The sequence below is a fragment of the Amphiprion ocellaris genome, chromosome 12 (assembly GCF_022539595.1).
Source record: "Amphiprion ocellaris isolate individual 3 ecotype Okinawa chromosome 12, ASM2253959v1, whole genome shotgun sequence".
Taxonomy (NCBI): domain Eukaryota; kingdom Metazoa; phylum Chordata; class Actinopteri; family Pomacentridae; genus Amphiprion; species Amphiprion ocellaris.
Window position 1 is genome coordinate 4,506,541 of NC_072777.1, and position 22,350 is coordinate 4,528,890.

Below are 22,350 nucleotides of genomic sequence, written 5' to 3' on the forward strand. Positions count from 1 at the left end.
CATGATGACGGCTGGCGTTGTTCATCGCTTCGTTTTCAGCGAGACGCCCCGATGCAATAGAGCAGGGGTGTCAAACATGCGGCCCGTGGGCCAAAACCGGCCCTTCAGAGGGTCCAATCTGGTCCAAGGGACGACTTTGTAAAGTGTAAAAATTACAGTGAAGACACCAGGGGTTTCTTGTTTAACTGTTTTTATTGAATTTTCCCTTAACCCTCGTGTCGTCCTGCGGGTCAAATCGACCCCCTTTAAAGTTTGAAAATGTGGGAAAAAAATATTTTCACAGTGAACTTCTGATGTCCACATTTTCAAAATTTTTGAGAATTTTTTAATCATTTTTTGGTAGAAAAAAATGGAAAAAAAAAATTTCTGCCTAGTGGGGTGGTCAGTCCGTTGGGCTCACCACGACATGCCATTACGGCGTGGGCGTGGTTGGTCCGGCGCATCTGGCGACTCTACTGGGCCGCAAATGCCAGCTGTCAAAATCTGCCGGCTGACACGTCACGCTGTCAGTGAGACGCTTCTGAGGGAGTGTTCGCCGAAACTGTCAAGCAAGGTAAATAACATCTATCCATTCACCTAATGTCTGAACAAAAGAATCAGAAACTAAAGTATGAACAAGAAGACATGATGAACGTTTCTGAGCTCTTTACAGAACCCAAATGCCGGAACCCCCAGAGCAAGCCCTAAGGCGACAGTGGCAAGAAAAACACCCTTTTAATGGGAAGAAACTTGAGCAGAACCCGGCTCTTTATGTGGGGGGACCCATCTGCTGCTGGCTGGTGAGTAGAGGGGGAGGGATGGGAGAAGAGGAGGGTGGGGAACAAGGAACATATAACACACAGTTGGATACATGTATGATAAGATAGATGATATGTACAAAGTACAAGCTAACATTGAAATTGATTCATAGTTTGCTGCTATGGTGTACAGCTCTGGCATTAAATATACTACATATATAGCTGGTAGTACAATTCAAACAGTATGTAGATGAAAATATCAGGTATAGTGAGGGTGATGCAGAGTAGATTGGTGGAAATGGGCAGCTGAAAGCAATGGGCTGGAGGAAGGTCAGCAGCAGCATCCCACAGTGGACATGATGGAGATTAGGCCAGTTGGTGGGAGAACAACCACAGATCTGAAGCATCCAGCTCTGGGACCAGGGACACTTGGAGAAACTCCCTTCAGCCCCAAGGCCCAGATCTTGTGGCACTTTTCCATTAGCACGTACTCGGTTTGTGAGGTTTTCCATTAGGACATAGTACCTGGTACCAGGTATTATCTTGGTACCTACTCAGCTGGGGTTCCAGGCGAGCTGAGTTGAGCCAATACTGCAACGTCTACAGAGTGCAGGCCACTGATTGGACAGGAAGTGACGACACAAGAGCGACTCCTTCACAAAAACCAAACCCGCAGTTTTTTTAAAAAACTGACAACAGCGACAGTGCATTGCTCTTCACAGAACTTGGCAAAATTTGAATATGGCAACCAGACCTGTATCGTGGGTGAATGAAGAGCTCGAGACTTTTCTGTGTTTGGTGGTGGACCAAAGAATACAGAGGGAGCTGGATGCACACAAATGACGTTAAAGGACTTCCGGGCCGCCATGCTATCACAACTCCACCCACGATGAGGTGGTAGTCAATTGCAATGGAAAACCACTTAAACTGAGTCGAGTAGAGTAGAGTAGAGTAGAGTCTAGTGGAAAAGCACCATTATGTGGTTGTACTATGTGTGATCAATCTAACACTGCAACAGTGTCAGACATATGTGTGTCGTGATGAGAGTTATCCCCCCCATATATAATTAATAGGAAAGACAAGGAGGAGCAAACCAAAGCACTAGTAACTAAAAAACAACAGCAATAATAAAATAAATGTTAAAAAAAAAAGGGGGGGGGGGTTGATTGTCTCTAGTTTTGTAAGTCTTTCTTCTTTGTATTTGTTTGTGTCTGTCTAATGCAGCCACACCTTTTGAAACACCAAAAAGACTTTTTCCACAGATATTTCATGATCATATCTGAGATAGTGTAAAATTTTAAAGGTGTCCGTAAACTTTTTTCCACCACTGTATGTGTCTGATACCGGTTTAATGAATCATCTATCTTCTTGTCTGGACTGAATGCTGACTTTTAACTCCACCTCCTCTGCTTTCATTTCATGCCGTCAGAGTTTCAATCCACAGATCACATGCAGTCCTTGGGATTTTTCTGCCTACTACTCGCTGAAACAAAAGGTAAAAAAAAATGCTAAAATGAGTCACATTTTCCCTCTGATGTTCCTTTTTGTTCTGTTAGAAAACTCATTTAAAGAGATCAACTCGACCGCCTTCACTTCCTGAGCGGCAGTTCGGTTGTTGTGGTCGGGATTTTTTCATTTATTTATTTTTTTAACCGAGAAAACATCTCTCTGCTCATAAATAGACGATCTTCGCTGCCTGACAGACGCACCACAAACAAACAGCAGCAGAAGGAATGGCGACAAACTTACATAGAAACTGTATTTTCTGTTTGATAGCCAACGATCAAGACGAAGAGGCTGAAATCATGAAAGAGGTGAGAAACTTCTGAACACACCTGAAGCCGATCGACTGTTTTTTAACGCTAAATTTGACAGATTGAAGTGTTTAAAAGTTCAAATCCTACAAAACGAGACTGTTTACATATTAAAGTGAAATTATTCAGGTTTCTGTCAGCATTTCTGTTTTGGTTTTATTCTAGATTTCCGCCACATTCAATGTCTTTCATTCTGTTCAGAGCTTTCTTTTACATTTTCTAGGATACAAAGTCTTATTGAGTGGCTTTGAATAAATAATAAATCGTATCAGATGTTAGGAAAGCGGTCAGATAACACAATGGAAATGCATCCCTATCTCTTTAGGATGGTATAAACACAACATTTTACATTTTACAAAACAGAAAACACAGTAGGGGTTATTTCTGGCACCTCAGGGCCACCGTATACGTTAAATGAATGTGTCTTTAAAGAATGTAACAAAGGAAATTCCCTGCCACAGTGGTGGTTACAGAATGATGAGGACGAAGGTTTACTGGCACCCAAGTGGAGGATGGATGACAGTTAGAGAACAATGAGGGAAAAGGAAGTAGGAGTGTGATTTTCGAGATAAATGAAACTCTGTGCATTCCAGTACCTGTACTGTCATATTGCATAGTAAGCCATAAACAGATTTAGTATTTCTCAATAAACAGCAGGTCAAGGGTATTATGAGAAAAATACTCAGATGTCCTACTTCTGCATGTGGTCACATTTTGCATTTTGTACGTCAGCATCCTTTCTGGACTCTCTCACTTTGTCATTTTATGTCATATATATACATTCACTGACCACTTTATTAGGTACAAACTGTAAGCATCCTTGACAGAAAGAACTCCAGTCAAATGTCTTTCAAATTAAAGAACAAAATATGTACTCAGTGGCCACTTTATTAGGTCCATCTTGCTAGTAAAAGGTTGGACCCCCTTTTGCCTTCAGAACTGCCTTAATTCTTGGTTACATACTATCAACAAGGTGTTGGAAACATTCCTCAGAGATTTTGCTCCAGATTGACATAATAGCATCACAATTGCTGCAGATTTGTCAGCTGCATCCATGATGCCAATCTCCCGTTCCACCACATCCCAAAGGTTCTATTGGATTGAGATCTGGTGACTGTGGAGGCCGCTGGAGTACAATGAACTCTTTGTCATGTTCAGGAAACTAGTTTGAGATGATTTGAGCTTTATGACATGGTACATTATCCTGCTGGAAGTAGCATCAGAAAACGGTCCACTTCTCATTACCTTAATTCCTTTGTCGACCACAAACCTCCCCTGGTGGACGATGTAGCTGCTGAAGACCAGTAGCTGCCCTTAAAAGACGGGATTCATGGTCCAAAAATGCCCTCAACCACATGCCCTCCATCATCTCCACCCCAGCAGTGCACCTGAGTGGCTTGGGCAACACCTCATCCACTCGGAAGCTCCTTGGTGAGGCTCAAATGGCTAAATTCAAAGCAAGGTGGTTAGATTTAAATGAAAACTTTACCTCCTAGTCTTTATTGAATGTATGTGATGAAAGTTTAGCAGAAACTACCTATATCAACTGATTTTGAATAGTTATCTTGGCAAGCTTGTCAACTATATCAACCACTACCTTCCTCGCACGTCCGCATGCAGACCAAAATTAGTTTAGAGTCTGAAAATGTATTTAAATATTCAATAATCTGATTGCAGCACTTAACCGTCCATTAGGGAAATTCAATTCCACTGAATGATGAACAAGTGGACTGCCAAATAAATTTAAGGTCACAATGCAACCATCGTTTTTTCAAACTCAAGGTCTTTCACTGAACAGAGCAGATTGAACCAATTTAATCAGAGGTTCTGGAAATGAAAAGATTCCCATGAGAGAGTTCAGGAAACTCAGAAAATGCATCTGAAATCGTGGCAAGGCAAAAAGAAAGAGTCAGTTAGATAGACCAGCTGCCATTGCCTTTGCATGCATAGTAGGACTACAGCTTTCATTAGGTGGTTTATCCAAGAGCTTCATTAGACGGCAACTCATCCAAGAGACTTTCTCAGATGGTGAGTCCCAAATAGACATAGTGGCCTTCAGATTCACATGACTCTAGGTGTAAATGTTGGTGAAACTGGAAGGTAAATGATGACTCATGATGTTTAAAGTGATTAAAACTACAAGGGAAGTTACCTGAAGAGTGGAGTCATAGATTGACTTCCCTGTTCAGAGATGGTTTACATTGACGTATTACTCACTACCACTACTACACCTCTTAAACTAGCTATGCAGAGTTCCAGCAATTCTGCTTTCACAGTTCAGTGTGAATCAGTTCTGTGTCTTCATCTCTGATATTTCTGCCTCCGCCCACAGAATAATGAGCTGGTGTGTTTTAAAGACATTGACCCTGCTGCTCCTCATCACTACCTGGTTGTTCCCAAACGGCACATTTACAGCTGCTTCTCGTTGCACAAAGGACACATCTGCCTCGGTCAGTTAGAAAATCTGCCTTTTTACCATTTAATCTGCTATGTTTTCAATGCTTATCTGGCTGATTTTGCCTCAACACCCTGCAAATTAAACTGCTCTCAGCTACTTTTACCCTTAATGACGGTAGGATAGTTTGTACTACTGGTGCTGCCGTTACTGCATCTACAACCTCTGGTAACGAGTAACTTCCCCTGAACTATTACTAAATATCAACCACTGAATGAAGCTGTTTCCGCTTGTGATTTGATTGCCTGTTTTCTGCTACTTCTACTCTATAAAAACTGCACTTATTTTTATCTTTTCTGATCTTTGCTAACAAATAATATGTTTATAATGTGTTTAATAGTTGAAAGAATGGCCGAAATGGGGAAAGCTGTGTTACGCGAACAAGGGATCACTGATATGAAGGTCGCAAGGTAAGAGGAGATTGGCAGACGTTGTGTGTGTGGACGGTGTGTGAAAGATTCATCCTGACTTTACTGATTATTTTGAGGGGTACTGTTGTAGAGCCTGGACTTTGGCTGTTTTCTTGAAGCCAGATGTAACAAGTGAAGCCTTAAATGTGCCTGAGAACACAAACACACACTTATATGGTACAGTGTAAAAAAAACATTTTATGTTACGGTTTCAATCAGACCAGTATGATTATTGGAGGGCTGCACAGTGGTCTTGAGGTCATCCATAGTCTGGTAAATGACGTCCATCCCTCCTTTAGAACAGAGCTGGTACGGAACACTGCAGCATGAGTCTGCATGGTCTTCTGGATGGATGGATGGATGATTATTTGAAATCTATGACGCACTTTTGTCCTCAGAATTAGTATAAATTCTCATTGTTGGTGGAACCTTGTCATTTCCTGAAGTGTTTCTTGCCTGAAGCTGCACTTGGACCTGACTGTGTTTTCCTCCACAGGTTGGGGTTCCACATGCCTCCCTACATTTCAGTAGGACACCTCCACCTCCATGTGATCGCCCCCGCCAGCCAAATCTCAGAGTACATGGGGTATAAGTTCATTCCAGGGACAGAGTCTTTTATTACTGTGAGTGCTACAATATCCTTCTGCTCCTTTCCTCTCTTGTTACTTCATCAATTTTCCTCATTATTCTCGGACACATTCAGGTCACTGTCATATTATCCCTGCAGTGATGAAGATATTTGATCCTCTGTTGCTTTTATTAGTTGCTGCACACAAAACTATCAGACAAATGACTAATCATCACATATACAGTTGAAACTAGAAGATTACATTATATTTGAACAGTTTTATTTGAGATTCAATTTGGTCATCAGGTGGGCGGGACAAGAGAAAAATGGCCTTTTAGGAGGAACTCCTACTATTTTACAAAAATAATTTTAAACATACTTTTCTCTTAGTTTTTTAGATTTGGTTTTTGGACAAGTAAATTTACACAACAAATGCATGTTTTAGTATTTTGTACATGGATTATTATAAATTTAATGAGTGGGACGTAAAATGTCCTCCAATTCTGGAATGGCCCATGTGTAAACTTCTGACTTTGAAGAAAATTCTCTAAGAAATTCTCTCTGTCATTCTGGCATTTAGCAAATAGAAATCACTTTGGTAATCCTAACTGACCGAAAACAGGAAAAGCCTCGTCTGATTTAATGTCGAAACGGTGAGAAAAAAATAGTGTCTTTTTATCCAGTGTATGTAAACTTCTGGTTTCAACTGTAAATGTGAAACAGATGTAATAACTTTAACTTTTGTTTTCCTTTGATTTTACGTCCTTCCTCTGCTCTGTCTGAAAGAATGTTTTCCTCCTCGCAGGAAGAATCTCTGCGGAAGCATCTGCAATATAAACCTTCAGGATCCCAGCAGTGTTTAGGAAATTGCATGTCGTCCTAACCTGGACTTCAGGCTCTAGCAGAGGAGCAGCAGACTGAGCTTTACTGTGGTGTTCAGATACTGTGCTCCAGTCAGGATCCTGCAGAAGCGACATCTGCCTCGACAATTACAGAAAACCATGTGTGGAGTAAGAAATGTCCCTGCAAGGCTACAGCTAAACACAAGTACTATATTTATAATATATTTCTATTTTAATGGTGTGATTTTCATGTGTGTATATGTATTTATTTAATGTACACTACCAGTCAAACGTTTGGACACACCTTCAATGATTTTCATTTAGTTGTAATATTTTCGACATTGTAGATTAATACTGAAGAATAACATTTTTTTTACAACATAATTCCATATGTATTCTTTTTTCGTTTTGATGTCTTCAGTATTAATCTACAATGTATAAAATAATTAAATAAAAAGTATTGAATGAGAAGGCATGTCCAAACTGTTGATGGTAGTGTATGTGCACAGATAAATTAAATAAACGATGCTTTTATGGTCAGAAATATGTAGTGAAAAATCACTGGACTGGTTCCGTTCAGCACCACAATGCTGCGAATAATCACACTCTTCTTAAAATAAAGTTATTTAAAGATATGTATTTTTTAAAGTTGCCTTTTTGTGACCCTCAGTGTAGCGAGGTGCAGGACACAATGGAATATTGCTGCTTTGTCAGAATGTGTAGCACGCCTTCAGAAATACTAACCAAAAGAAATGAAAGTATTTTATATGTGTTATATCTGTAAATTTGAGTTTAAATGAAATGTTTATTCACCTTCTCGTATGTATGCTACCATTCAAAAGTTTGAGGTCACTTAGAAATGTCCTTGTTCTTGAAAGAAAAGCATTTTTTTTTCAATGGAGACATTAAATGAATGATAAATCCAGTGTAGACATTGTTAATGTAAATGACTATTCTAGCTGGAAACAGCTGATTTTTAATGGAATATCTCCATAGAGGTACAGAGGAACATTTCCAGCAACCATCACTCCTGTGTTCTAATGCTACATTGTGTTAGCTAATGGTGTTGAAAGGCTCATTGATGATTAGAAAACCTTTGTGCAGTTATGTTAGCACATGAATAACATGAAACTGCCTAGATGGCCCCGAACGTTTGAACAATAGTGTCTGTCTTTATTTACTGTATTCCAGATGTTGTAATGTTTTCCACAGTTACCATTACTTGTTTCTATAGATGCAAACATGAGGTACTGACAACTTTCTGACACTACCTGTCCTATTTCCTCCTTTGTTAATGCTTTACAACAAGAATGTAGAAGAGGACAGTTTGGAGGCAGCTTGATTTAATCCATAAACACTCCTACAGGTTGTGATATTTAGTTACTGTGAAAAAGAGAACTGAAGTATCCATGTGTTTAGTTCTTTGATAAGATAGCACTGAAGTAAGAACCTGTTATTTTTATTGATGCATTTGTTTTCATGCTTTAAGGCTGACATAAATGGAATTTGTTCATGGTGCCGTGCACGTTAATAATAAAGGGAATCTGTCTTTGCTAAGTTGGACAATATGACTTAACTGAAAAGGAAATGCTATTCTGAATAAAAACTAAAGATGATATGGAGACTCCTATAGAATCAGTCAGTGTGCGAGGGAATGTGTGAAAGATGTATTTATTCTGTTGATTAGATGTTTTAATATACTTGCAGACAGCAATCCTAAAATATAATTAACTACTCTAATGTCTCTGTATCAGTGATCAAAAGTCTTTGCTGTTTGAATTTACATGAGGACCTAAAGCATGTTATTACCTCACTTCTGAATCAGTTTCAGCATATATATATATATTTTTTTTAGACATTAAAATTTAAATCAGTGTTGGATAAAGTGGGACGTACAAAATGGGCTCTGGAAATGGAAATATGATCATATTTTAAATAATTAAATAAATAGCTGAATCAATCAATCAATCAAACACAAGCAATATTAATTTTATATAAGTTTGTAGAGACTTGTGACAGTTCTGGTGTGAGTGAGAAGGAGATGTTTGTGGGGGGTTTTTTTGCATTATTTATATGAAAAGAAGACTTTCTGTAGCAGTTTGACAATAGGAAACTAAGCACAGCTCACTCTTTGCTGTGTTGTTTGCTTATGAATTTTTCTTTTTTTCTCTTTTAAAAAGAAAAAATATATATATTTTATTATTATGCAATACATATATATCAATATTTTAGTTTTTGTGGTACAGCTTGTCTTAGTTGCTGAATCATTTGGAAAAGTTCCATAAAAATAAATATTAATAATTAATAATAAATATTTGCAAAAACTGTTCTAGATATTATTGAAACCGCGCGTGATTAGGAAAATATCACAAGTTGACTTCTACATATTACTCTTATTCTTTCCATTATTATTATTATTGTTATTATTGTTATTGTTATTCTTATTCTTATTCTTATTATTATTATTATTATTATTATTATTATTATTATTATTATTATTATTATTATTATTATATCTGTGCTCAAAGAAAGGACTATACATGATGGTTTCATTATTATTTATTTACTTTTTATTAGAGACTATTTGATCGACTATTCCAATTAACAACAACAGTGAACATTTCATGCTTTTGTCTTTAATAGTTCCTAAGATATTGTGGTTCAAATATAACCTGAAATTTCGATGTGCAGAAAAAAAAGTGCCAGAAGTGGATGGATGGGTAATTTTTTAAAAAATACAAAAAAAAAAATTAGGGAAAATATTTGATTCAAACAAATCACAGATACAATGTTAAATATTTATGGTTTATAATTTCTTTTTAAACAGGGAAAAAAGTCTATTCCAATCGGACAGTGCGCTCTAATCGATCCGCTCAGTGCTCTGCTGCTCGTCCTGCCAGTTCACTGCGGACACGCCCAGACATTGTTATCGATCCTCAGATCACAACGTCATGATCTCAGTCCGTCAGAGGCGCTTTAAACTCACTAATGGGGACTCAGGAGGAAGACTGTCCTTTCTGTCAGATAGTAAACCACCAGACGGACACAGAAATCCTGCTGAGCGTGAGAAAAAACGATCTGATCTTATTTAAATAAAGTTCAGCACCGGGAACTTCCTGACTCTGTTGTTGTTTCTGTCCAGGACGATCAGCTGATCTGCTTTCGGGACACCACGCCTGGAGCCACACATCATTACCTCGTTATTCCCAGGAGGCACATCCCCAGCTGTAGAAACCTCCAGAAGGACCATGTGGCTTTAGGTAAGGAAAACCCGGAATTATACACATATTACATCTATATATATGATATGAATGTGGGCTGTTTAAATGCTGACACACCTCATGTCAAAGTATGAGTCAGCAGTCTGAATAATAACAGGAGAATCTACCCCATCCTAAGCAGTTACAGTATTATGTGACATACACTATGGTTCAAAAGTTTGGGGTCACTTAGAAATGTCCTTAAATATGAATGAAAAGCAGCTTTTTTTCAATGAAGTTAACATGAAATTAATCAGAAATCCAGTGTAGACATTGTTAATGTGGTAAATGACTATTCTAGCTGGAAACGGCTGATTTTTAATGGAATATCTACATAGGGGTACAGAGGAACATTTCATTCATGAACACTGTTTTACAAAAAGATGAGATTGTAACAAATATATATACACTACAGTGTAGTCTCATACTGAGTTATTTACTCTGTATGACTGCATTATGCTGATGACATCTGTTTGTTGATAGTGGAACAGATGGTGGAAATGGGGAGGAGTATACTGGAGAAGAACAAAGTCCTAGAAGACATCAGGTAAATAATAATAAATTCTGTCACATTCCAATTATACAATTTCACGTAGCAGACAATTTTATCCAAAGCGGCGTACATCTGAGAGTAGATACAACACAAACAAGGATTTAATCAGGAGAAAACAACCTGGACAAGAGCCATAAAACAAGTTCACAAGTTAGAAAAGTTAATAACAACATTAGCTCTTACTGTATAGTTACTACTACAATATTACATCCTGGATTTGTAGTAGGATCGCAAGCATGTGATCGTCAGCAGGCAGCTGATGTGTGTTCACTTGTTGTCATGGTTACAGTGACGCTGTGCCGCTATCTCACAATGATACAGAAATCTTTAACTAATCCGTGGATCCAGACTATAAGCTGCATCACTGCCAAAATCTAATCACTTGGTCCTTGTGTCATTTCTGCTCTTCCCAGAAAATTTCATCCAAATTCATTAGTCCGTTTTTGCAGACAGACAGACAGACAGACAGACAGACAGACAGACAGACAGACAGACAGACCTATTCCGATCGTCACATAACAACCAACCCGAAACCAGAAATCTCATAAATCCCTGTCTTCTGAACAGCTACAGTCAGGCTTTCATAGTCTGTGAACTATTTTAATTACAAAAAGACTCTTTTATTAATATGTAGGATGGGGTTCCATCTGCCTCCGTTCACATCTGTTCCCCACCTCCACCTCCACGTTCTGGCTCCAGCCAGTAAGATGGTGTTAAAGTCGCAGCTTCGCTACGGACCTCAGTCTCACTGGTTCATCTCGGTGAGTTGATCGTACAAACAAAATCCTATTAGCCTTTTTTTAATGGTTCAGTTAGTTTATGTTGTTATTGTGTCCATGCAGGGGCACATCTTACCAGTTTTAACCCAGGAAGTGATTATTCTGATGGGAAAAACTCTAAATATGTAACTTTGATGCACGGACATGAAGTTTTAAGGGTTTAATTCATGCCCTGACAGGAATTTTAAGTCTTTAATGTTCATTTTAAAAACATATAAAGCAATTAAAATACAAGTTTTACAATTTAATAAAGCTATGGAAACAATACTAAAATGTCAGAGTTGGCTTAAAATGGTGAATTCTGTGACACTTCTGGCAAATGGTTGCATTAGTTTGCTTTTAGTGTCAACACTTCAGTTTAAAGGTTCATAGGTTGGATTATGCATTAAAATAAGTAATTATGATTGATATCTGGAAAATGTTTTACTATTTTACTATTTACTACTAAGTTTTTTGTCATTATTACTGTGATCTACAATTTTTGTGTTTTTTTATGCTGTAAGATTTTCACTGTTGGAGCCATAAGAATTCCCAATCATGTGATTTATGCAATATCTATAGAGTTAAAAAAAAAAAGAAATAATAATCCTCTTAGTGAGATCATTTTTATCTTTGTTTGGTGTGTGTTTTGTCTTCTCTGAGTGTTTTTCCTGACAACCAGACAGTTACTGACGCTGGATCATTCACATTATTATCACATATGTATCGTTACCATGATGTCTGTATTTCATTTTTTAAATACTACAGTTATCATCATGCCGTGTAATTTCCTTGTTTTGCTGTTTTGCAGGGGGATAAAGTGCTTTCTCAGCTGAGGATTCGTGGGAAGGTCAAATGAACACTTTTCATTCCACCTCACTGAGTGCAATTTAAATCAGTTCTCCACCGGACTCGACATGTCTTTGTTAATAATGTATGTTCCTCTATGCAACCTGCTCATTGGTGGAAACTGCATATGCTGAACTTTTCAAAGAAATGTACATAATTAGTTTATAACGTGCACTTTTTAAGGGGGAAAAGTGGCTGTACTTTGTACATTCATCTCCAAACCTCACAAAGAAGTTTTTTTTTCTGTGTTCTCATTTTTGTTTATGAAATAGATCAATCAAAACAACCGCATGTACCTTAACTATCTTTGTGTTATAACTTGTCTGATGCACCAGGATACAGTATTTATTTTTTATTAAAATAATCATATTAATAAAGCTCTAAATAATGTGATTATCTTTGACAAAGTCTTTGGAGTCACTTGACACTTTCTCTCTTTGCCACAAAATAAAACTAGGAAAGAACTCAGACAGCGCAGTACTCCTCCAAGGCTGCTCATTCCCCCATATGCCATTGTCAGAAATGCAGCTTTTTTTTTTTTAAAGAAATGTAGCATTTAGTAATAGTAATCGTAATAGTAATTGATGGGACTCAGAAACACCCCCACAATTTAATCAATTGTTCCTTGTATCATTTCCGATGGTGGATTTGTAGCAGGATCGCAATCATGTGATGATCAGCAGGCAGCTGACTTAGTGTTCACTTGTTGTCATAGTTACAGTGACGCCGTGCTGCTATCGAGCAATGATACAGAAATCTTTAACAAATCCGTGTATCCAGGCTATGAGCCATCAACTGGACAAACAAAAGTAAAACAGGCAGAGTGCCTATAATGACACAGTAGCTTTGCTATGTGAAGTTTTAAATTGTGCTTAAATGATAATGCCAATAAACAAGTAATATACTTAACATAGTGTCTGCTTTTCCTGATAGCAGGAACAGAGGGGGAAATGGAAACAAGTTGGAGAGAGATTTGAGATTTGTAGCTTGACTGCTTGATTGATGTCAGGTTCTGGCTTTCTGTAAAGTGCTTAGATACTTTTAATTGTAATAAGGGCTATATAAATACAATTTTTTGTGCTTTTGCTACTTCTTGTTTTGTGACTGTGTGTGTGGTACCAGTGACAACCTGTAAAACAAAAGTAGGGACAACATTTTATTTGTTTTTATTCAAAAATATCAATTTTTCCACAGTGCTGGGATTCAGGCGACTTCTTTTTTTTTTTTTTAACAATATTTCTCTAGCTCCTTGGAACACAACAGACACTTCACCTTTTAAAATACCAGAAAAAAAAAGACATTAGAACAAGCGGTGTGTGGTGTTGTCACAGTTATTTATATTACACTTCACTTGTTATGTGCCTACTTTATAAGGAGAAATCAGGTCAAAGTGTTCCCAGACAGGGGAGAATCTTCTCTTTCTGACTGGTTCTATTAAAAAAAGAGTCTCAAACCGATTGAATGCAAAGATACAGCAGGTAAAAATCCAACAAATGTGAACGGGGAATCCATTGCGTTTCGCTGCCCCTTATATTTTGAATCGCACGTCAAACCTGCGACCCAGTTCCTGAACCAGTCACGCGGTATGACCGTCATGCGAGGCTTCGAACGTCATCATTTTTGGCTCCTCCCCTAAATGAAGCAGGCCTCGATAGGCGCTTCGTGGACACGCCCCCTCCATTACTCGACACACGCTTCGAAACCTCGGCACGTCTCGTAGCATCACTACTGAGGAGAGAGACTCGCACAGCGGTTAGTAAAACATGCTGAGCGAGGAGTTCCCGCAGGTTTGTCAGGACGCCTCTCGGCAGAAAAACTAGCTTACTTCTTGCTAGCAGGCTAACGTTAGCATGCAAAGACTTATATAACGCTGTGGAATTTGCTTTAAATTTATGCTCTTTTTAAATCAGTTGATTTAAGACTTTTGAATAGCATTAATTGAAGGCTATGTATTTATTGATTTATATTAGCCCTATTGCTAATTCTATAGCCATTAGCATAAACGTTTAATCCCTCAAAGTTTTTAAGACGCACAAAATACAGCAAAAATGTCCGACTGCAATTAATTAAATCAACGGCTGCTCTGTGACCCACATGTATGCTGATAAGGGGACCATAAGCCAGCTTCTCTTGCTAGCAGGCTAACATTAGCATACTGAGACTTTGATGTAACTCTGTGGAGTTTACTTTAAATACAAATTTATGTTGATTATAAGTCAACAGTAGGCTTTTGAAGACTGTTTAAGAGTGTTAAATGACAGATATGTTGTGACATACAGTATTTATTGACGTATATTAGCGCTTTTGCTAATTCTGTAGCTATTAGCATAAACGTTTCAGACGCATTCAGTATTTGTTGACTTATATTAGCACTTATTCTATAGCTATTAGCATAAGCTTTACATCCCCTTTCTGTTTTGATTTAGTATTTAAAGGTTAACTATTACACCTCTTTTTAAAGTTTTAGCTGGATGAGTATTGGTTTCTTGATTTCTATGTAGGAATTGAATAAAATTCTTACTAGCTTGTGAAACTAGGGGGCTAGCTAGTTGTTGGGGGTATCTAATGAATGGCAGTAGTTGATATTTTCACAGCTGTTATTTAATCCTCCTAGTTTTTAAAGCATGCAGTAAAAATGTCAGACTATAAATCAATGGGAGGCTTTTGAAGACCATTTAATAGTGTTAACTGACAGATATGTTGTGACACATACAGTATTTATTGACGTATGTTAGCGCTTTTGCTAATTCTGTAGCTATTAATGTAACCAGGTCTAAACAAAACTGCAAAAATAAATCTCATGGGTCTGGGATTGCCACAGTTAATTAGTGATGTCCTGGTTCGAGGGTCAAGACCACATATTTACATAGAATAACTTCTTAGTCTTAAGCAGAAAAGGAGTGATTTCACACACAGAATGACACACAGACTCAAATCACTGGTGTTGTTTGGCCAAAATTATTATTTAAATGTCCCAAAAGCACATCCAAATATTTTGTTTCGAGTTAAAAAAAAAATAAAAAAAATATCTGGCCAGAATAACAGATTTGCTGCAGCTTTTAGTCTCTTAGTTCAGCTGAGCATAACGTTAGCTGTACTACATAACGTACGCTTGCACAACACAGGCCTGTGCTCACACAAGGTAATTTTGTATTTGTTTGCTTAGTTTGTGGGTCGATCTGTATTTCTGAATACACAAATTGAGGAACGAACAGTCTTGGCGGAGCACTTTTCTTGTTATACTCAAAAAATGTTGGTCTTTCTTAAAAATACATGCATTTAGTTGTATTCAGTGTTTAAAACAATATTATATGGCTCTCATGGAAATTTATTTTAAAATATGTGACTTTCATGGCTCTCTCAGCGGAAAAGGTTTCCGATGTGGAGCTCCATGGTGATGCAAAGTGTCGCTGATTTCTACGTGGGTTTTGCCACTCTGAAAAAGCTCGCGAATGAAATTGGAAAAGTGCTGGAGTACAGCTGTTCTTCATGTGTTCGCGGTCCAGACCAGCTCAAAACTGTTCTTCCTCGGCGACTTCAGACACTACCGGTGTTGCAACAAAATAAAACAACAGCCGTATTTTGTATTTCGGGTTTGAAAAGCTAGAGCAAAAATCCAACACTGTATTTTTTTTCATTAGTTAAATAATACATTTCTACATGTAGGTTTCAAAAACTGAAAAACAAAAAAAAAAACAACGCGGTGTATTGTTTTTTTTTTTTAGATTTTATTCTGAAACGGAAAAACAATACACAGCATTGGTTTTTTTTTTGTTTTTCAGTCTCAATAAATACATAGAATCCATGGTAACTGGTTAGCTGTGTGTGTACCAGATTGTCTGAGTTGATGATTGAAAGAGACATCATATATTGTGGTACAGTGACCTTCAGCTCAGATGTTTATGTGAGCATGTGTTGTTTTTTTTTCTTTTCCTCTGTGCAGGGCCTTGACCTAACCAAGGCAAACTGGACCCTGCGTGTTGTCACTGACAAGAGCAAAACCGAGGGCATCGAGGTGAAGAAAGACACGGAGAGAATGGACCAGATTAAAGCCATTAAAAAGTCCTGGGAAACGGCTGAGCCAGGACGCGCTGCCAAGGTAACCCAGAAGTTCTTTTCAACTTAATTGTCACAGCCACAGCCTTAAGCTGTGGCAGTGCTCTCTCCTCCTCTGGCCCTGCTCTCTCCCTCTTCCAGGTGTGTGGAGGCTGGTGGCAGGTGTGGTGCATCAGCTAATCAGCTGACTGTGCAGGAGGAAGTCGGCGTTTCATTCACTCCGGCTCTCCCATAAAACCCGACGCCACTCGTCCCTTGATGCTGGACTATCTTCTATCCTCCATGTTGACTTCTGCCTGCCTATGGGTCTCTGATCTTCCTGGTTCCATCGTGGTTGCCTGTCTCTCGGTTCCTCTGTGGATTCTGCTCCGTCTGAAGGATTCACCTGTCACCTGCCCTCCCCTGAAAGAGCATACTTACCGGATCACCTGGAAAGCTCTGGGCTGTCGGATGTCATTCCACCTGCTCAGCCACACCCCCACTGCCTGGACTGCAGAGAGCCTGTCCTCTTCCAATACTGGACAATTCCCCTGTCGTTGTCAGTTAAGTCCTCTAGCCTTAGCAACATCAGACTTTTCATGTTCAAATTCCTTTTTGTGAATTTTGTAATTCGGCTCGTTCATATTAAGATCTTTCGACGTGTTTTATTCCCAGTTAGTTTATCTATGTCGGGGTTGAACAGTTAGTGGTCTGGGATATCTGTGCAGAATTTTCTGTTAGACTAGGGTTTTCTTTAGTTTGGTTATTTCCCTTGTTTAGTTGTTTTCCTACCCTGGTGTTCCCATAAGTGGGTTAACTGTAGTTTTATTTTCTTGTCGTTAGTCCTCCTTACCTCTAGAGCTTTTCTCCGTTCAGTGTCGCCTTATGTTTAGGTTGTACTTCCGTTCCGGTTTTGAGTTGTAGTCCTTGTGTTTTGCTTGGTTTGTAAATAAAACTGTTCTAAATTGTTTGTCTGCATTTCTCATTTCTTGTTCTTGAGCCTCTGAATCTGCCGTAACATTAATTTCCACTATATTCTCTATTTTCTGTAAAAATCTAAAAGGTATGATGTGAAAATCGTGACTGAAAGTTCTTTTTTTACATTAGCCTCATGTGTACTCAAACATACACGACAGAATAAATGCTTTACTGTCTTTTTAGGCTTTAGAGTGTCGTCTCAAGTTTCTCAACCGAGTCCAGCATAAAGCCACTGATGGAGCTGCTGCCGACGAAAGCAAAGAACCGGGTGTTGTGGTGTAAATATACAGGCATACACACATTTACTTAGGCACTTTGTTTTCTTACTGGCATCTCTTCTGATTGTCTATTTTCCAGCTGCAGATCCAGATACCTCTCTGTCCATCTGATCAGAAACTGAGTGACACCACCAGCTCCTGTCCTCACATGGACTTCAGTCACCTCATCAGGTGCTCCTATACTTACTGTTTTTTCCTCTTTTTTTCCATCTGCTTGGCTGCTCGTGCTGTTTTGGGAGAGAGACGAGGTAAGAGGCTACAGCCAGCATTATTGCTAGTTATGCTCCTCTGTGTAAAAGACCTTGGTTACACCTTCAGATTCATTTTGTGGTTAGATGACCACGATGAAAATAAGCAGCAAAGAGGAAAAAAAAGTTATCACAGTATTGTAGTTTTCTCTTTCTTTTTTCCCCTATTGAAGTCCTGTGGGTAATATGTAGTACACAGTCCAGTTGCCTAATGTAGTTGTTGTGACTCAAGCTTTGTAGGCCTGAAGTAAGTATAAATGAGATGATATTTGGGTCTGTTAATTAGAGAGCTATTTCAGGGCCCCAACGAGCTGGTTGCTCCAATGAGATGTGCCCCTCTCCCATCACCTCGCCATCCTGCTGTGGGTGTGTTACGCATGTGCATGGCCACACGTATGTCCGGCTGCTAATGGCTGCTGCTGACACTGTGGCCTGCAATCAGAGCTAAGAAAAGGATTCTTAGTCTGTCAGGGGTGTGCGATTATCCTGCAATAAACTTTACTAAAAAACATTGGGAGAAAAGAATGTTTGAAAATTTTTTTTTTTTTTTAAAATACCAGATAAGTCTGAAGTTCCCCCTAAAATGTCATTTTTCTCTTGTCCCACCCCCCTGATGACCAAATTGAATCTCAAATAAAACTGTTAAAATGAAATTTAAATCTCCTTTTTTTTAGTATTATTTTTTTCATTGATGTCTCTTGTAATTGTGGGAACATTTTTTGTCAGCATAATATTTTAAATGATAATTATTATGCATGGAACATATGTCCCACAACAACCCTGTTAGCATAACCTTTTTAGCTGGTAGAAGAAAAAACAATCACATGAAATGCTGGAATTAACATCAATTTTCCTAAAGAATGTGTAGAGCAAAGCTATGTCCTCTCTTCTATTTTTCATATTTTCATCACATTGTCAGTCTTGATTGAATGTCTCACTCTACCTCATATTATCAGGATCAGACTAATTCTTTGGACTGTTTTCCATCAGTCAGTTTGTCCTCTTGGTCAGCAGTAACAGCAGCTAAATATCTAGCTTCTACTGCTGAGAAAAAGATCACATTAGCATGGATTAGCAACCCTGTTACTGTGATTAGAGTAGGGTTAGCAAACAACACAGAAAACATGGAATTAAAATGCTACCATTGATGTGTAAGCTGAGACAATCAAGCCTTTGATAGTTTATTACCTATTATTGATGAATATGGAGCAGAAAATTGTAAGAGAGAAGCTTTATTGAAACATTTTCAAGCCCAAATGTCCTCCACTTCTGGAATGACCCTTATAGCACTTACAGAAATATGGTGTCCCTTTTGTTCCTTTGCTGTGCCCACTAAAATATATGCTGTGTTACTTGTAAAAGCAGTTCTTAACTGAGGAACACAAGAATATGATAGTTGCAGCCAAAGCCAAAGAGGCTTCTCAGATATCAATCTGGATACATGACTTGGAATAAAAGATAAGGCATGGGACTGTGTGTCCATCATTTCCCCAAGCTGTAACTGAATGTATCTAGCATATTTCTACTGTTATTTGTCCTGCCTGAGTCAACATCCTCACATGTTGTCCAAACTCACAATCTTATGAGTTTGACATGAAAGTAGATTACAGGTTTAGTGTACTATAGTTTGAGATTTGTTTAACATCTGAACATCAAAATATTCCCTTCGCAGTTATATGGAACATGCCCAGTGCTTCATCATTGTATTTGTTAGAATGAGTCTTCAGTATTCACAGTAAATATAGTCTAACATTAACTGTTGATTCCGGTTAGAGACATTATTGTAAAGGTGCATGAGGTACACTGTCAGCTGTTGTGGTGGTGAACTGTGGTATACATCCATACCCTAAATCCTTGTGTACGCATACAGACGCCAGAAGGATTTGCCAGTGCTGATGGACTCACAGAGGGAGCGCTTAGAAGAGATCCAGGCCTACCGGCTGCTGCAAGGCAATGTGCTGGAGCAACGTAAACAGCAAGCACTGAAGAGGAAGGAGCTAATAAGACTTCAGAAGGAGATGTATGAGAACATCAAGGTCAGTGAATCAGACATAGAAGACACAGACGGCAATAGTAAACCATTTTAACTCTTGAGCGGAAGTAGTCAGCTGCCTCTCCCTATAGTTGCACATCAATCTGTGCTTCTCTTGTCTCCAGCACCGGGATCAGAAATTACTTGATTCTTACAAAGCATTTTGTAGCAGTCACATGGTGGCCATGAAAAAGGAAGAAGAGAAAGAAGCTCAGGAGGAGGCCGGAGCAGCAGATTAGTAGGCTTTAATGTGTGTTAAAGTGCAATTTATCTGCAGTTTAGTTTAGTGCTTAGAATGGATTGTGATTTTATGATATGCATTGTGGACAATAAATATTAACATTTATACACCTTCCTTGTTCTCCAATTTGTTTAATGCTCGGCCTGTGTGGTTTAACATTAATTCCTCACAATCAGCTGATCAGCTGAAGAATGAAAAGGAAGAGGGTGCCATCTAGTGGCCATGGACATTAATACATTTTATCACCTTGCTGTTTCAAGGTTGACAATAATAAGTTACATTTTGTGCCACTGCATGAAGGAAATGATCATTTTGCTGTGTGTGTGTGTGTGTAAGTGTGTACCAGATAGACACTACAGCTATTCATTCCTGTTAATATGTGAATCCTGCAGCAATTTGCTCTAGCTCAGAAACGTTTGTTCTGTATTGTTGATAACTCATTTATGAAAATTAGTCTTTAAAAAAAATCTTTATTATGGCCCTAGCGTTGGCATAAGAGCTTAGCTGATTAGATACAAGGATGCTGCTGATATAAGCAAACTTTTAGGATAATTTATGTATGGGTTTAATATAAATGTATTCTCCAATTGCTCCACTTTACACACACTGGGAGCACAATGTCTACATGGAGGTGTATTACTCAGTGTTCTCTGTTCAAAAATTGTACTGCTGTTGCTTTGTGTGTGTGTGTGTGCGTGTAGCTTTTTGTGTCTGTTCAGTCTGTCAGGCCTCATCTAGCCAACGACTATTTCTACCCCTGTAACTGCATGACAGAGCTAATCCTGAAAGCCTTGTTCCTGGCACAGAACATTCCCTCTTGTCGTTGCGCTGTTCCCACTTGCCCAATTCATTCCTCCCTTTCTAAAACATTAGCTGTTATTTGATGGTTTCCTTGTACCTAAATCCGCCCTTCTCCTCCTCCGGCGTGTGTGTGGTGTGTCGTTTGGGTGGGAGCGTGTGTGTGTTGTAGTATTTTGTTGTTTTGTTGAGATCACCCAACACTCTAACTGACAGTGACGTGCGTGTATTAACAGAAAGGCTGTTTGTTAATTGGCAGCTGTTGGCTGGTGGTTTGATGCAAATGCGTTGTGAGTGAGAGAAGAACTGGAGTGTAACCTTGAAAACAAGGGGGCAGTCGGCCATTTTGTGTGTGCGCGCCTGCGATTGCATGTGTGACTTCCCACAAGTAATAAGAAAATATTTGATTCTTAAATGGACCCACACAGAGGGATGATGAAATTACGTGAAACTAGATACACATTCCCCGAGTGGTGTGGAGACTGTGGTGGCTCTTTAATTCACTTTCCATCCTGGAGGTAATAATTCAAGATGGTCTTAATCAAGTTTTTTTCTTTTTTGTCAATGACAAAAGGGCATTCCAATTTGCAGAAATATCCCATCTTTTCATGATTACTTTCTCTTATTGTAAGGGTCAAACCCAATGTGTGTGTATTTAGAGTAAAACCACTGATGGGTGAAGCGAATGCTATTGATCCTCTTGTTGTAATGCAATATTCTGCTGGGAGGTCTTAGATCCTGGCATTCATGTGGATCTTACTTTGAAACTTACCACCCACCCAGATGTTGTCCCAGGTTAAACACACCCCGAATTGGGGCAACAAAACTCCTGAACTCCAGCAACCTTGCACAATAGCAGCTACAATCAGTCAAGAACCTGACATTTAACCTAGCATTTAACACAAACTATTCACAGAATCTACTGAAGATTAAGAGGAACGTAATAGAAGTATTTGGAAATATGTGTTGTACAAAATATACAATATTGAAAAAGTGCCTCAGAAGTATAAGACATATGTATAAAAATGGGAATTTGTACACGTATGTCCCAACATACCCTATAAAGTTCTCAGAAATGACTCAACAAACACAACTGCTAGCTCAAAGCATTGACCCCACCAAAAAACATAGTATTTAGATCCTTCACTTAAGTAAAAGTACTAATACCACAAATTAAACTCATTCCTCTACAAGTAAAAATCCTGCTTTTAAAACCTTATTTAGCTAAACGTACATAAATATTACCAGTAAAATGCATAAAAAGTATGAAATGTAGAAGCACTCCATATTTTAATGATATATGATGACTTTCAGATTAATATTACTGCTACATTATTGTGTATTTTACATTTTACTTCTGTCGATGTTTGAGGTTGAGATTGTTTTCACAACTTCATATACTGTTTTAGTTTATCTACAAAATTGCAGAATATTCTATATGCAGTTTATGGTTAATTCTAGAAGAAACAGTGTGCATAGAAAAATGTTCTCAAA

The 22,350-nt window shown here is 38.4% G+C and overlaps 2 protein-coding genes across 9 annotated transcripts; both read left to right on the plus strand.

Moving 5' to 3' along the window:
• Positions 1-2,140: 2,140 nt before the first annotated feature.
• LOC111569944 (adenosine 5'-monophosphoramidase HINT3-like) lies at positions 2,141-8,442 on the plus strand. 2 transcript variants are annotated; one of them, XM_023272418.3, is made up of 6 exons: positions 2,141-2,232; positions 2,514-2,551; positions 4,884-5,001; positions 5,347-5,416; positions 5,913-6,039; positions 6,790-8,442. In XM_023272418.3, the coding sequence occupies exons 1-6, from the start codon at positions 2,157-2,159 to the stop codon at positions 6,865-6,867; spliced, it is 507 nt and encodes a 168-aa protein (XP_023128186.1). In that variant the 5' UTR covers positions 2,141-2,156; the 3' UTR covers positions 6,868-8,442. The 2 variants fall into 2 exon arrangements, with proteins under 2 accessions (XP_023128186.1, XP_023128187.1); XM_023272419.3 differs by having other exon boundaries at positions 2,144-2,232; positions 2,420-2,551.
• A 1,307-nt stretch (positions 8,443-9,749) lies between these two features.
• On the plus strand, positions 9,750-20,156 carry LOC111569942 (adenosine 5'-monophosphoramidase HINT3-like). Of its 7 annotated transcripts, none has more exons than XM_055015709.1 (7): positions 9,900-10,086; positions 10,570-10,633; positions 16,190-16,843; positions 17,441-17,532; positions 17,617-17,708; positions 19,656-19,821; positions 19,943-20,156. In XM_055015709.1, the coding sequence occupies exons 3-7, from the start codon at positions 16,561-16,563 to the stop codon at positions 20,054-20,056; spliced, it is 747 nt and encodes a 248-aa protein (XP_054871684.1). In that variant the 5' UTR covers positions 9,900-10,086; positions 10,570-10,633; positions 16,190-16,560; the 3' UTR covers positions 20,057-20,156. The 7 variants fall into 7 exon arrangements, with proteins under 7 accessions (XP_023128179.2, XP_054871684.1, XP_054871686.1 ...); XM_055015706.1 differs by lacking the exons at positions 9,900-10,086; positions 10,570-10,633 and adding an exon at positions 13,914-14,033 and having other exon boundaries at positions 16,190-16,345; positions 16,444-16,843; XM_055015711.1 differs by lacking the exons at positions 9,900-10,086; positions 10,570-10,633 and adding an exon at positions 13,699-14,033 and having other exon boundaries at positions 17,441-17,527.
• The last annotated feature ends 2,194 nt before the right edge of the window (positions 20,157-22,350 follow it).